General features: G+C 45.8%; 1 protein-coding gene across 3 annotated transcripts in view; it reads left to right on the forward strand.

The window, feature by feature from the left end:
* LOC138269392 (pyrimidine-specific ribonucleoside hydrolase RihA-like) overlaps positions 1-14,299 on the forward strand; it is a 359,115-nt gene that overhangs the window by 103,619 nt on the left and 241,197 nt on the right. The window contains exon 1 of one of the 3 annotated variants that reach the window (XM_069218792.1): positions 3,571-3,634. The exons of 1 other annotated variant lie outside the window; for it this stretch is intronic. Coding sequence is in view for 1 of the 2 variants with exons in the window: in XM_069218791.1 (XP_069074892.1) it covers positions 3,682-3,775 (94 nt within the window). In the remaining variant the exon portion in view is untranslated. Of the gene's footprint in view, positions 1-3,570; positions 3,776-14,299 lie in introns of those variants that run through there. One more of the 3 variants, XM_069218791.1, reaches the window with a different exon arrangement.

Consider the following 14,299-nt stretch of genomic DNA (forward strand, 5'->3'; position numbering starts at 1 on the left):
CACAAGTCCTCACTACATGTCAAGGCCGTCCAAGAAGAACACTGCACTACCATGGAACACCTTCACTTCCTGGTCCACTCCAACCACAACTCCTCTAACCGCAGCACCCTGGTATACAGGCCACCCATCCTCTGCCCAGCTTTCATAGACACCATCGTAGAGATCGCTACCCCCAGCCCCTGGTGTCAGTCGACTACCTCCTGCTCGGCGACCTGATCTTCCACTTCGAGGACCACTCTGACCCAAACACCACCGCTCTACTTGACAACCTCACCATCCTCGGCCTCAGACAGCTGGTCTCCACACCACACACATCGCAGGACACACACCGGACCCCACCTTCACCTCAAGTGACCAGATCACCATCGAGACCATCTCCAGCACAGACTGGACCGACAACCGCTGCATACACTTCAGAATCACTGCACCCAGCAGCCGCACCCACACCTCCAAAACCTCCCATAGGAAATAGAAGAAAATCACGAATGAGCAACTCACCTCATCGCTCACGAAAACCCTCCCTCCCCCATCTGACGCCGCCAACACAGCAGCACGCAATCGCCATGCATGCATCACCGAATGCGCCGACACTCTAGCCCCTCTCCGGGTGACATCAGCCAAATGCGTACCTAAGAAGGCCAGCTGGTTCACCACCGGACTCGAAGAATCAAAGCGTACCCCCAGATGTTTAGAGAAAAAATGGAGGAACAGCCAATCCATCACAGACCTCGCCTCAATCAGAGCTGCAACCACCGCCCACCGCCGAAAAATCAAGAACGCAAGAAAGGACGCACTCCGGGAGCTCATCGACTCCTCCACCCACAACTCGATGGACCTCTTCTCAGTCATCAATGAGTTCTTAGATCTCCCTTCCAAAGCCACCAGCATCCCCCATCACAGGACCTCTGTGACAAACTCACCTCCTTTTTCCACCACAAGATCCAGGACATCTACGACAGCTTCCTGTCACCTGGAACCGGAACCTGCGACTGACCCACCCCCCCCAGTGCCCACCCAGACCATCCATGACTGGTCCATGCTCACCACAGAGGAAACAGTCAACATCATGAACAGCACCCACTACAGAGCCTCCTCAGACCCCTGCCCGCACCACATATACATCAGAGCCAGTGCATCCATTGCCCCGAGCTTCATAGCACAATCAACTGCTCCATCAGCACGGGCACCTTCCCTGAGGACTGGAAACCTGCCAAAATACGCCCTCTCCTGAAGAAACCTTTGGCCGACTAATCAGAACTAAAGAATTTCTGGCCCATCTCGCTGTTACCCTATCCCGCCAAAGTACTGGAGAAAGCAATCAACGCACAACTATGGAATTTAATTGAAGCCAACATCTCCCTGGACAGCTCCCAGTCTGGCTTCTGAAGCAATCACAGCACAGAGACAGCACTCCTGGCAGCCACCAACAACATCCGATTCCTCCTAGACCGTGGCTACACCGCAGTACTCATACTCCTCGACCTCTCAGACATGGTCTCTCCAGGCACTCTGCGCACCAGACTCCATGACATAGGAATCTGCGGAAGGGCCCTGGATGGATCGACTCCTTCCTCTCTGGGAGGACGCAGAGGGTCAGACTCCAGCCCTACACCACCAGTCCCACAGGAGTCAATTGCGGAGTCCCCCAAGGATCCTCACTGAGTCCCACACTGTTCAATCTATACATGGCCCCTCTTGCTGCCGTCATCAAAAGCCACGATATGAACATTGTGTCATATGCCGATGACACACAACTCATCATTTCCCTCACCGAATTCTCGAACACGGCCAAAAGGAACTTCCATGCAGGAATGGAAGCCGTTGCCTCCTGGATAAGAGAAAGCTGTCTCAAGCTCAACTCCGATAAGACGGAGATCATCATCTTCGGAAACACCACCTCAGCTTGGGACGACTAGTGGTGCCTAACATCCCTCAGCACTCCCCTGCACTGACCGATCATGCCCACAACTTAGGAATCATTCTCGACTCCTCCCTATCCATGACCCGCCAGGTAACCTCTGTTGCCTCCTCCTGCCGGCACACACTCCGGAAACTCCAAAAGATTTTCAGATGGATCCCAGCAGACAGTCGTAGGACAGTCACCCACGCCTTCGTCACAAGCAAGCTCAACTATGGCAACGCCCTGTATGCCGGCACCTCAACTAGGAACATCAAAAAACTTCAACTCATCCAGAATGCTGCCGCCTAACTCATATTGGACCTCCCTCGTCAAGAAACACATCTCTCAACACCTGAGAACCCTCCACTGGCTACCGGTCGAGAAAATAATCACCTTCAGTCTTCTCACCCACACGTACATGGCCATACACAACGCAGGACCAGCCTACTTGAACCACAGTGTCTCCTTCCACACCTCCGCCATATCCCTCCGCTCGGCCCAGATGGCCTTGGCCACCATCACTCCCATCTGCAAAACCACCACTGGAGGACGATCTTTCACCTACACTGCAGCAAAGAGCTGGAACAACCTCCCCCTTCATCTCAGGCAAAGACCCTCACTAACCATCTTTGGGAAGAACCTCAAGACGTGGCTCTTCGGATGAGGCCCCACCCCCCCAGCACCTTGAGACCCTCACCAGTGAGTAGCTGCGCTTTACAAATACTGATTGATTGATTGAGATCATATTTTATTCTGACATTGCATTTCTAATATAAGGCAGTCCATTACTAAGGCTTAGACCTCGCTAACATGAGGCCTACAGTTAATTTAAGCAAATACACAGCACTTAGTTGTCAGCATAACACACTACTACAAATTTCACATTGGTATAAGTTCTGAAAAAACATTAATACACTTTTAGTAGAACGTTACATAGTTGGGCACATTTTCGAGCTGCACGTTATTTTCTATGTTAATTCATTTTCTATGTAGATTCAAAATACAGAATACATGAAACATTTATTAGTAATAATTTCAGCGCTCACACACTCTATCTCGTACCCCTTTCTCCACCATCACACTTTGGGGCTTATTTATAAGCCCCTTGCGGGTGCTTCACTTTTTATATGAGGAAATAGTGACTCACTGCTGCGCATGAGGCTCCTTTATGTGAGAGGGACCTTAAAACAGTTTAAGATCAACTCTCAGATCACTCATGCAAAACACCGAAACGCTTCTTATATAGATAGGATCGACTGCAAACATAACATCCTTTCAAATATTCACGCCCTCAAGGTGTATCGTGCTACCAGTCAAATAGTGTGTTATGGCACCTGACAAGAGGTATGCACCGCTAAAAAAAATCAGCTAGAATTCGAATGACAAGACAACATTGTCACCGATTGAATTCTTTGCAGTGAGAATGCAAGCTAAGTAGTTTCATCAGTAATTGATTCTATGTGCTTTGGGTAGCGGCAAATTTGAGTTCACTCCTCAGCAGTGCTAGAAAGGACTCTGGGCAAGCCCAGAGGTGGAATGCAGTAATTCCCCTCCTCTCCGGATGGGCAAGTACACACAGTGAGCTTTTGGAATGGGTTCCAACTCTTACCTCTTTAGTGTACGCTGTTAATGATTGCCCCACAGCCCATCCCGCTGATTTTTTCATGTTTACAGCCCGTTTCCTGTACTTGAAACTCTCCGCGGCGCTACTTGATCCTTAACAGATCGCTCCAGGTATAGATGTTTGACTTAATTAACACGTTCGTGTTCAGATATTGCATATGAAAGTCAGCGTTTCTTTGAGCTTTAATGTAAAAGAAAAGCAGCGAAAAAGAGAAGAACAACTCGATTTTGCAGAGGGACTCGGAAGAAACGGTATGTTACTTTTGTGCTCTTTACACAGCCTGTACCTTTTGGAAAGGGAGGCCTTGGTGTGTTCTTACATCGGGCACAAAGCACCACCCAGTTGCTACAACCACGTTAAAACTAAGACCCAGATTTAAGAGGGCCTAGCGCCTCCTTGCGCAACATAAGTGTAATTTTTTTACGCTTATGTGGCCCAACAAGGCCAAAATTGCCATGCCAGATTTATAAAGTGGCGCAATGCATGCATTGCACCACTTTGTAACCCCTTGCGCCACATTATGCCTGCACCAGGCATAATATATGCAAGGAGGTGTTTCCCCATTAGGGGGGGCTGAAAACACTGAGCAAAGAAATATAGAAGATTTTTTTCCGCCATTGTTTTTGGCATTTTTAACGCCTGCTCAGAGCAGGCTTTAAAAGGGGGCACACCGTGGGTTACAATGGGCCCCATGTACTGGCCAGGGTTAGTGCCAATATTTTGGCACTAACCCTGAACAGTCCATCAATAGTGTCAAAAATCGTGACGCTGTTGCCCTACCCTGAGCTATGGTGCACCGTATTTTAAATACGGCCCACAAATGGGAGTAGGGGCGCAAGGAAACTCTCTTAAATCTGCCCCTAAATACTTTTAGCTATAGAAGAATATACATTGCTATTAGCTTTCTCAATTTTGCCTAAATATATTTATGTCTTCCTTGTAAAATCACTGTTTTCAGATGTTGGTAACCGTCGCCAATTACTAAGGCTTAGACCTTAGTAATTGTGTGTGTAATATTGTACCACAAGGTAGTTTGTGCCGTTTCAGTCAAACATGCTACCCGCACTTCTGGATCATCCCTGAATCTCTTGGATCTCTCAGGACGGTAAAATCACAAGTTTTGGAGAAAGAATGGATTGAATTCACTGGAAATGAAATTCAGTGTTAATGTTGATTCAATAAATGTAGGTTGGAGTGATTGCAGGTTTCCTGAAAGAATGATCTCTCTGAAGTCAGTGAAAAGGCTTTGGCTTTTTATGGGAGTGGCGATAAGTACCAGAAGAGTGGTGATTAGAGCAATACACGTCTCAATTTGTATTCAATTAACATTTGATTTCTATGTCATAAATAAACAAACAAATGTAATTTAAAATTGATGGTGTGCTAAAGCTCTTGGTAAATTTATATGTTTCAAATGTCAACGTAAATCTGGTGGAATATTATTTTGCCCTCTTGTAAATAGTTTCTACTTGTTGAGGTTTTAGTATCTAAGTGCACAAAATGCCAGGGTATAAAAACTTCTATTTCACGTGGAACTGTAAAATATCTGAAATATTTCAAGGTTCCCTGTGGAATATGGGATTCTTCATCATAACAGCAGCCCCTAAACCAGTCTGCAGAGCTTTACGACTGTGAATGTTCCCAGGAGTATGTGACAATGTTATCTAAATTATTTAACAAGGTTATGTAAATTAAGCGGCTCAAAACAAATAATCTCACACATTTACGGGCAGTATTATTTTCATCCAGTCGGATTAAAACAGCATTTTTTTGTTAAATCTGCAAATAATGGGGCTAATACGGAAGTGCCACAATTTTGAAGTAAATACCGAAACCACATAATTGCAAGAGGGTGGCTATGAGCAAAGTGTTTGTTATAGTGTGAAGGCTGTGCGAAGTAGGTGCTTCACCTCCTAGGGAGCCTTAGGTGTCTACAGGGCGATTTCTGTTCACAGTTGGTACCTTCCCACACATATCTGGTTCATTGACCACAACACATCAGCTCTCCATGAAGGGCTCAGAACAAGGCAAGGGTTGTGCGTCGAAGGGTTAAGACACCTAAGCTTAGGGTCTGAAGGAGTGGATTTTCAATAAAGGGATTTGTACAAAACAAAGGGCTTCATTAAGATCTTAGTAGATGGGTTGCTCTGTCACAAATGTGACGGTTATTCCATCCATCATGTTACAATGTTCATAGGATATAATGGAATCATAATACGGTGGATGGGATATCCATCACGTTTGTGGCAGAGTAACACCATCCGCCAAGATTCGGTACCTGACAAAGGCAAATGCTGTAGGAGAAGCTTGGTTCAACTATTTTTCATTGAATGTCTGATGGGTAATTTATGGTTTATATTATTCAACGCCATTCAGTACTCACTTTCATATGTGAAATGCTGTGGATTATGTAGTCATTTTAACAGCAATAGGTTGGATGATGTCATCGGTGATGTCATCAGTGATACCATGAATGATGTCATTTGAGATGTCATTGATGTCATTAATTATGTTGTTGAACATGTCATGAGTTATGTAATATGTGAGGCCATGAGCAGTGCACGGCAAGGATGCAAGTTATAGTAAGCTCACTGAATCGTGACTGATGATTTTCAGTGGTTTTTCATGTTTTAAACATTGTATAACTGACATTTTCATCTAACTATAAGGTCCCTTTATTTGTTATTTTTTTCAGTGAATTTCAGCATTCCAGCCTCACAAGTTCTTTTCTATACCTAACTATAAAGCTACTTTAATCTTTGTTTTTTTTATGAGAGGTTTGTTTTGTTAATGTTAAGTAAGATTTTGATACCATAACTAAGTATAAAGTCATTTTAAAGCCACTTTAACCGTTGTTTTTTCAGTTGTTTTTTATTTTTTTCAATAAAGTAAAATCATATTAGCAAATGTAAGCATTATTTAAATCTTATATTTAGTTTCTAAAGTAAAGTTTTGGCAGCTTGCTTTTATTTCTCAACTTCATGTGTGTTATCCATTTTATTATTTTTGTTTTCACTTGGAAAGGTCCTAGAGCACACCTGCTGGACTGTTAGAACCATAGGGAGAATACCACATGAGTTCTGTGAGGGTTTTACTTCCTGTCTTGGGTCCGCTGGAGTACTGTGGGACCCCAAAAAAATTTTAACGTCGTTTTTAGTGTGGAAGTGTGTGTTTTATTTTACTTTGAGCCTTGAGCTTTATTTATTGGAGTAGTTAATTCCTTGGCTCTTTATGTGAAATTGTTTTGTTTTTTTGGCGTCACAGTCCTATGGTACCAAAATATGGTATCTCCAACCCTTTGACAGCTAAGAAAGATATCTAATTGGTTGATATCACTGACTTGCTCTATCTACAGGAAGTTTCAAACCTTGGACACTCAGTGGGGATTAGAAACTTGGTGTTATCACATCTTGCGTGGCAATCACTTAATTTCTTTGTATTTTTGCAATTTTATGGGGTTTTATATTTTGTGATTACTGCTTCTGGACATAAAAGAGAGGAAGAGATGGAGGAGGAGTAGCAGGAGACTCCTAGGAACAGCAACATAGCCCTGGTGTGTCAGTCCTTATCTATTCCTCTTGGGGAAATGGACATGTCCAGTAAAGCTGTTGTTAGACTTGGCATCCTTGGTGTGGTCTCCCCTAACTTTTTGCCTCTGTTTCCCAGGTTGTTGATGTGTGCTGGACTCTGTTTTTGCTGTTTGTGTTACTCTGGGCACTTTACCACTTCTACCCATTGTTAAAGTGCAAGTGCTCTTATACAAAATATGTATGTAATTGGTTTAGCCATGATTGACATATTTGATTTACTGGTAAGTCCCTAGTACAGTGCACTAGCGGTGGCCAGGGCCTGTAAATCAAATGGTACTAGTGGGCCTGCACCACTGGTTGTGCCACCCACAATAGTAGCTCTGTTAACACGGCTCAGACCTGCTACTGCAGTGTCTGAGTGTGCAGTTTTAAACTGCTAGTTCTACTTGGCAAGTGTACCCACTTGCCAGGCCTAAACCTTCCTTTTTCCTACATATAAGACACCCCTAAGGTAGGCCCTAGGTAGCACCATGGGCAGGGTGCAGTGTCTGTTTAAGGTAGGATATATACTAATGTGTTTCATATGTCCTAACAGTGAAATACTGCTAAATTCGTTTTTCACTGTTGCAAGGCCCATCCCTCTAATAGGTTAACATGGGGGCTGGCTTTAAATATGATTAAAGTGAAGGTTCCCTTTGGGAGTAGATAGACATGTGGAGTTTGGGGTCTCTGAGCTCACAATTTGAAAATACATCTTTTAGTAAAGTTGATTTTAAGATTGTGTGTTTGAAAATGCCACTTTTAGAAAGTGGGCATTTTCTGTCTTAAACCATTCTGTGACACTGCCTGTTTGTGGAATCCCTGTCTGGGTCAGTTTGACAGTTGGGCTGTTTGCACCTCTCTCTAGACAGTGACACAAAGGGAGCTGGTGTGTAGCCTACCATATCCTGTTGACCCATCTGTGCAAGGAGGGAGGGGAGGAGTGGTCACTCACACCTGAAAGGGCTGTGCCTGCCCTCACACAATGCAGTCTCCAACCCCCTGGCGTGTGTCTGGGGCCTGGCCTGGGCAAGGCAGGATTTCACAAACAAGAAAGACTTTCCTTTGAAGTAAGCCTATTTCACAGGTCAAAATGGGTATAAGAAGGACACCCCAAACCACATACTTTAGATCACTTCTGGACATCAAGAGGCACTTCTGCCTGGAGAAGAGCTGAGGAGAAGTGCTGCCCTGCCTGTGACTGTGCTTTGTGGAGCTATCCCGCAGTTGCTGCTTTTGCCTGGTGAAAGGGGACAAAGACTGAACTTTGTTGTACATTCCTACCTGTGAAGAACTCCCCAAGGGCTTGTCCTGAGCTTGCCTCCTGTTGTTGAAGTCTAAGGGCCATCAAAGACTTCCCCTGCCAGCACATGTACTCTCTGCTGAGACTCCTGCACTGTACAGTGGTGCACTATCCAGTTCCTGGGACCTTGACAGGTGAAGCTGGCAAACCAAGCTTGAAAATCCACACACAGACTGCTGTGCGGGGAAATTTCTGACGCAACCTCTGAGAACGACTGAAGAAATGACGCACCACCAGCTCCGTGGCTGAAATCGACGCAGTGCTTGCAGCGCAGCTGGAAGATCGATGCATGCGGCTGGAGAAATGACGTGCTGCATCGCTGATGGAGGATGGCAATGTCACAAACCACACAACGCGGTTTTGCTATCACCGTGCGGCAGGATTTTCAACGCAAACCTTGCTGGGAGCGGAAAAACTACGCAATGCCTGCCCAGACCCGAGTGTTGCCCGGAAAGACGCATCGCTCCCCTGCGGGGAGGAAAAACAACGCAATCCGACCTGACCGGAGAAGGAGAAACGGCGCACGGTCTCGCTTACTGGTGAGAAATCGACGCACTGCTTACCTTTTTTTACGCTACCCAGGTACTTTTCAACGCTAACAGTGTTTTAGCTGTTTTCTCAAGGATTTAAGACTCTTTTTGCTTTTTAATTAATAACGTGACTTGTGTATGGTGGATTTATGTTGTTTTGGTCTTGTTTTTTTTAGATCAATATTTTCTATTTTTCTAAACCTGTGTTGTGTTCTGTAGTGTTTTCATTAAGTTGCTGTGTGTTGGTACAAATACTTTACACCTAGCACTCTGAAGTTAAGCCTACCTGCTCGTGCCAAGCTATCAAGGTGGTGACCGGGGATTAGCTGAGGATGATTCTCCTTTACCCTGACTAGAGTGAGGGTCCTTGCTTGGACAGGGGGTAACCTGACTGCCAACCAAAGACCCAATTTCTAACAACTATCATATGCACAATCTATGATAGGCAGTTTTCAAACTGTACTTTGGAAAAATACTCACATGGCACTTCCAAAATGTAAAAGCACATGTGGGCATACCACCTTATATGCCTGGCAGTAGCTGAGCGCCAATGGGATGCACTGGCTGTGTCTACTTTCACCACTGGACTCTCTATTGGACCAGGGGATACTGTGCCATCCCAGGTACTGCATAGGCAGTCTGATCTGAATAGGGCTTACCAGCACATGTTACTTTTTTGCAGGAGGTGCAAAAAGCAGTGGGCTGTGCACAGTTAGAGACAGGATGAAGGCTATGTGTAGTAGAAGCTTCCCACCTAAGTTGCTTGGGTGTCTGGAGAGGATGAGTTGTCTGTGAAGCGACTTCTGCACAAGGCGAAGACGGTATGTTGTAGGGGCTTGATCACTTAAAGGGTCTTGGGCGTCTTAAGGGAGTGGGCTTTCTATAATGAATTGTCCACAGAGCGAAGTCTGTGCATAGTAGGGGCTTGGGTGTCTGAAAGGAGTGGGCTCTCTGTGGACATGTCTATCCAAAGCAAAGTCTGTGCTTTGTAGGGGACTTAGCTGCCCATGCATCATTGTGCATGAGAGATCATCTACCTGCAAAGGGCTTAGTAGAAGGCTGTGTGCAGTATGATGGGTCAACAGGTCACCTAACTTCAACGAGTTTGATACAGAATGAACACTGTGCGTAGTTGGGGCTTGGCCACATAATGTGGCTTGAGGGTGTGGAGTGAGTGGGCTTATCATAAAGACTGCTTTACAAAGGAAAACTTGTGTGTTGTAGGAACTCAGTACCTGCCCCTCATTGACTGCACACAAGAGGTTACTTACCCACAAACAGTCCAGTACAGAGCAAAGGCTGTGCATAGAATGGGCTTTGCCACCTAAAGGGACTTGAGTGTCTGGCGGGACAAGCTCTCCATGATGGTTTCTCTACAGAGCAAAAGCTGTGCGCTGTAGGGGTTGGCCACCTGCATCTCATTGATTGTACACATGGGTCGCCTATCAGCAAAAGGTCCGGTACTGAGTGAAGGCTGGATATACCAGTGGCCTGGCCAGCAAATGGGGTGTGACTGTAGGAAGGAAGGTGTCTCTCCATGAAGATTTCAGCTCAAAGCAAAGACTGCACTGTAGAGACTTGACCATCCACATCTCATTGATTGCTCATGAGAGGTTGCCTTTCCACAAAGGGTTCATAATAGAATGAAGACTGTATGTAGGACTTGGCCACCACATCTGACAATCTGCCCACAAAAGCTTGGCTAGCCATAAAGTCGCTAATAGAAAACAAAGGATGTGTGTAGTAGCAGCTTGGACACCTCATTGGGCTTGCAAATCTGGAGGGAGTAGTAGTATAGTAAGAGCTTGGCCATCTAATGGTGCTGGTGGAAGTGGTCTCTCTTTGAAGACTTTGTATCAACCAAAGGCTGTATGTTGTAGGGGCTAGGCCACCCACTTTTCATTGATGTACCTGAGAGGTCTTCTGTTTGCAAAGAGTTTGGTACAGAGTGATCGCTGTGCATAGTACGGGCTTGGCAACCTAATAGGGTTTGAATGTCTGGAGAGAGTGGGTGCACCACGAAGACTCCTGTCCAAAGTGAGCACTATGCATTACAGACACTTGTCCACCCTCATCTCATTGATTGCGCATAAGAGGTCTATCTATCTGACAAAGGTCTGGCATAGCGTAAAGGCTATGCGCAGTAGGAGATGGGCCACCTTCTGGGACTTGAGTGTCTGAAGGGAGTGGGTTCTCATTTAAGAGAAGACCTCTGTACAAACCAAAAGCTGTGTTTTGTAGGAACACAAGAGTGTACTTTCTTGAAAAGGATCCCAACAAAGTCTATGCACAGAAGGGGCTAGACCACCTAATAGGGCTTCAGTGTGCAAATTTAGTGATCTCTTCATGAAGACTGCTATGCAAAGGAAAAACTGTGTGTTTTAGGGGGTTCATTACCCACTCCTCATTGATTGCACACATAAGGTCACCTACACTCAAACAGTCTCGTATAGTCCAAAGGGTGTGCATAGTAAGCAAATGACCTTCTAAAGGGGCTTGAGTGTCAGGAGGAAGTGGGCTCTCCATTAAGGCCTCTGTACAGAGAGGTCACTATCCATTGTGGGGACTTGGCTATTCCCATCCCAATGATTGCGCACATGGGCTGCCTGCCAGCAAAGGATCTGGTATGGAGCAACGACTGAGAATGGGAGGGGTTTGGCCCCAAAATGTGGCATGCCTGTCTGAATCAATTGGGCCACCTTTGAAGACTTCAGCACAAAGGGCAGGCTGTGTTTGTAGGAACTTGCCCCCCTGCCATCTCATTCATTGTACATTAGAAGCTGTCTATCCACAAAAGGTCCAGTACAGAATTAAGACAGTGCATTGTAGGGGCTTGGCTGCCCGTATCTCATAGACTACATACAAGAGTTTGTCTACCCGCAAAGGGCCCGGTACAGAGTGATATCTTGGCCATCTAATGGTGCATGAGTTTCTGGAGGAAGTGGGCTCTCTGTGACGACTACTGTACACAGCAAAAGATGTGAGATGTAGAGACCTGGTCATTCACTTCTCAGTGATTATGCACAAAAGGGTTGTCAATCTGCAAACGTTTGGGTGCAGGGGGAACTTTGTGCTTAGTAGGGGCTTGGTCATCTAATGGGGCTTGAATGTCTGGAGGGTGTGGGCTGATTTCCATACAAAGCAAACACTGTATGCTCCTGACACTTGGCCAGCTATTTCTCATTGGTTGTACATGGGAGGTCGCCTATCCACCATGGGTCCAGTACAAAGCAAAGGCTGTGTGTAGTAGGTGCTGGGCCACCTAGTGGGACTTCAGTGTTTGGAGTGAGTGAGCACTCCGTTATGAGTTCTGTACAAAGCAAAAGCAGTCTGTTGTAGGAACATGTCCACCCTAGTCTCTTTGATTGCACACAAGAGCTCGCCTACCCTCAAATAATCCTGTACAGATCGAAGGCTGTGCGTAGTAGGGGATTGGCCGCACAATGGGGCTTTAGTGACTGGAGGGAGTGGGGTCTTTGTGAAGACTTCAGTAGAAAGTGAAGGCTGTGCATTGTAGGAGCTTGGCCATGCGCATATCACTGATTGCGCACAAGAAGTCGTCTTTCTCCATAGGGCCTGGTGCAGAGCAAACGCTGTGCATATTAGAGCTTAGCAACCTAATGGGGCTTCAGTGTCTGAAGGGAGTGGGGTCTCTGTAACTAGCACTCACAGGAGCTTGATTTTTATTAATTTTTCATGGCCTTCATGTTAGAAATGGGGTCTTTGGTTGGCCCTCACGTTACCCCCTGTCCAAGCAAGGAGCCTCTCTCTCATTACGGTAAGTCACACACAATCCAAATTATCCTGTGTCCACCCTCTTGTAACTTGGCACTGAACAGTCAGGCTTAACTCAGAAGGCAATGTGTAAAGTATTTGTGCAATAAATCATAAAATAACACAGTAAAGCATCACAAAAATACACCACAAAGTATTTAGAAAAATATTTAATATTTATCTGGTAAGATGCAGGTAAAAACGATCAAGAATCAATAAGTATACATTGAAATATCACGGTAAAAGTGATATAAAGTGTCTTTAGTCCTTAAAAAGCAACAAGTGCCTCTTGGAAGCACAAAGTACCTGGTTTGCGTTCTAATTCTCCGCAAGGGACTGCAGAGGAGGAGATGTGTGGAAAGCAGGGAGGTGTGCGTCAATTTCTCCAGCTTCACACAGATGATGCGTCATTTATTTTTCAAGCAGGGAAGGCTTTGAGTCGATTTCTGGCATGCAGACAATGCGTTGAAATCCAGCGCTTGCAGGACGAAGTCACAGGAGCTGTGTCCATCTGGTGGGCGATGCATGGAAATTTCAGTCGCACTGCAGGTGCTGCGTCGATTCCTCTCAGGAAGTCGGGCTGCGTCGTTCCAGGTCAGCTGTGCCTCAATCCAGTGGGCCGGGCATCGAAGTTCTGGTTGCAACACTGGCGCTGCATCAATCTCCTCATCGGGAAGTCGGGCTGCGTCATTCTGGTTCAGCGTGCAGTGAATTTATCACCGAAATGCAGGCTGTGCATCGTTTCTTGCAGGCTGTGCGTCGATTTTCGCCGCACAAGGAGTTCTTTGCAGGATGAAGTCTTTTTGGTCCTGAAACTTCAGAAAAACAGGAGGCAAGCTCAATCCAAGCCCAGTAGAGCCAGAGGACAGCAAGGCAGCAGGGCAACAGCAAGGCAGCAGTACTTCTCAGAAAAGCAGTCCAGGTGAGTCCTTTGAGTAGGCAGGCAGTTCTTCTTGGCAGGTTGCAGGTTCTGGTTCAGAGATTCTTCCACAGCAGACTTCTTGTCCAGAAGTGTTTGAGTTGGTAGGGTCAGAGACCCGGTTTAAATACCCAACTGTGTCCTTGAAGTGGGGGAGACTTCAAAGAGTGGCTTAGAAGTGCACAAGGTCCCTTTTCAGTTCCATCCTGTCTGCCAGGGTCCCAGTAGGGGGTGTGGAGTCCTTTGTGTGAGGGCAGGCTACTGTCCTTTGATATGTAAGTGTCAGGCCCTCCACCCTCCCAGCCAGGAAGACCCATTCAATATGCAGATGTGTTTAAGTGTGACTGAGCATCCTGTGTTTGGGGTTGTCTGAGTGAATGCACAAGGGAGCATCAGAGATGTAGATTGTAAGGCACAGAAGGATTTAAGTGCAGAGAAATACCCTCTTTCTAAAATTGGCTTTTCTAAAATAGTAATATGAAATCCAACTTCACCAGTTAGCAGGATTTTGTATTACCATTATGGCCATACAAATATGACCTGGTAACTCCTTTCAGATCAGAAGCTACCACTCAAACAGTATATGAGGGTAGCCCTAACATGAGCCTATGAAAGGAGCAGGCCCCACAGCAGTGTAAAATTAATTTAAGAGTTTTACACTACCAAGACATGTAGACTAC

Source organism: Pleurodeles waltl, chromosome 2_1 (genome assembly GCF_031143425.1).
Source record: "Pleurodeles waltl isolate 20211129_DDA chromosome 2_1, aPleWal1.hap1.20221129, whole genome shotgun sequence".
Classification (NCBI taxonomy): Eukaryota; Metazoa; Chordata; class Amphibia; order Caudata; family Salamandridae; genus Pleurodeles; species Pleurodeles waltl.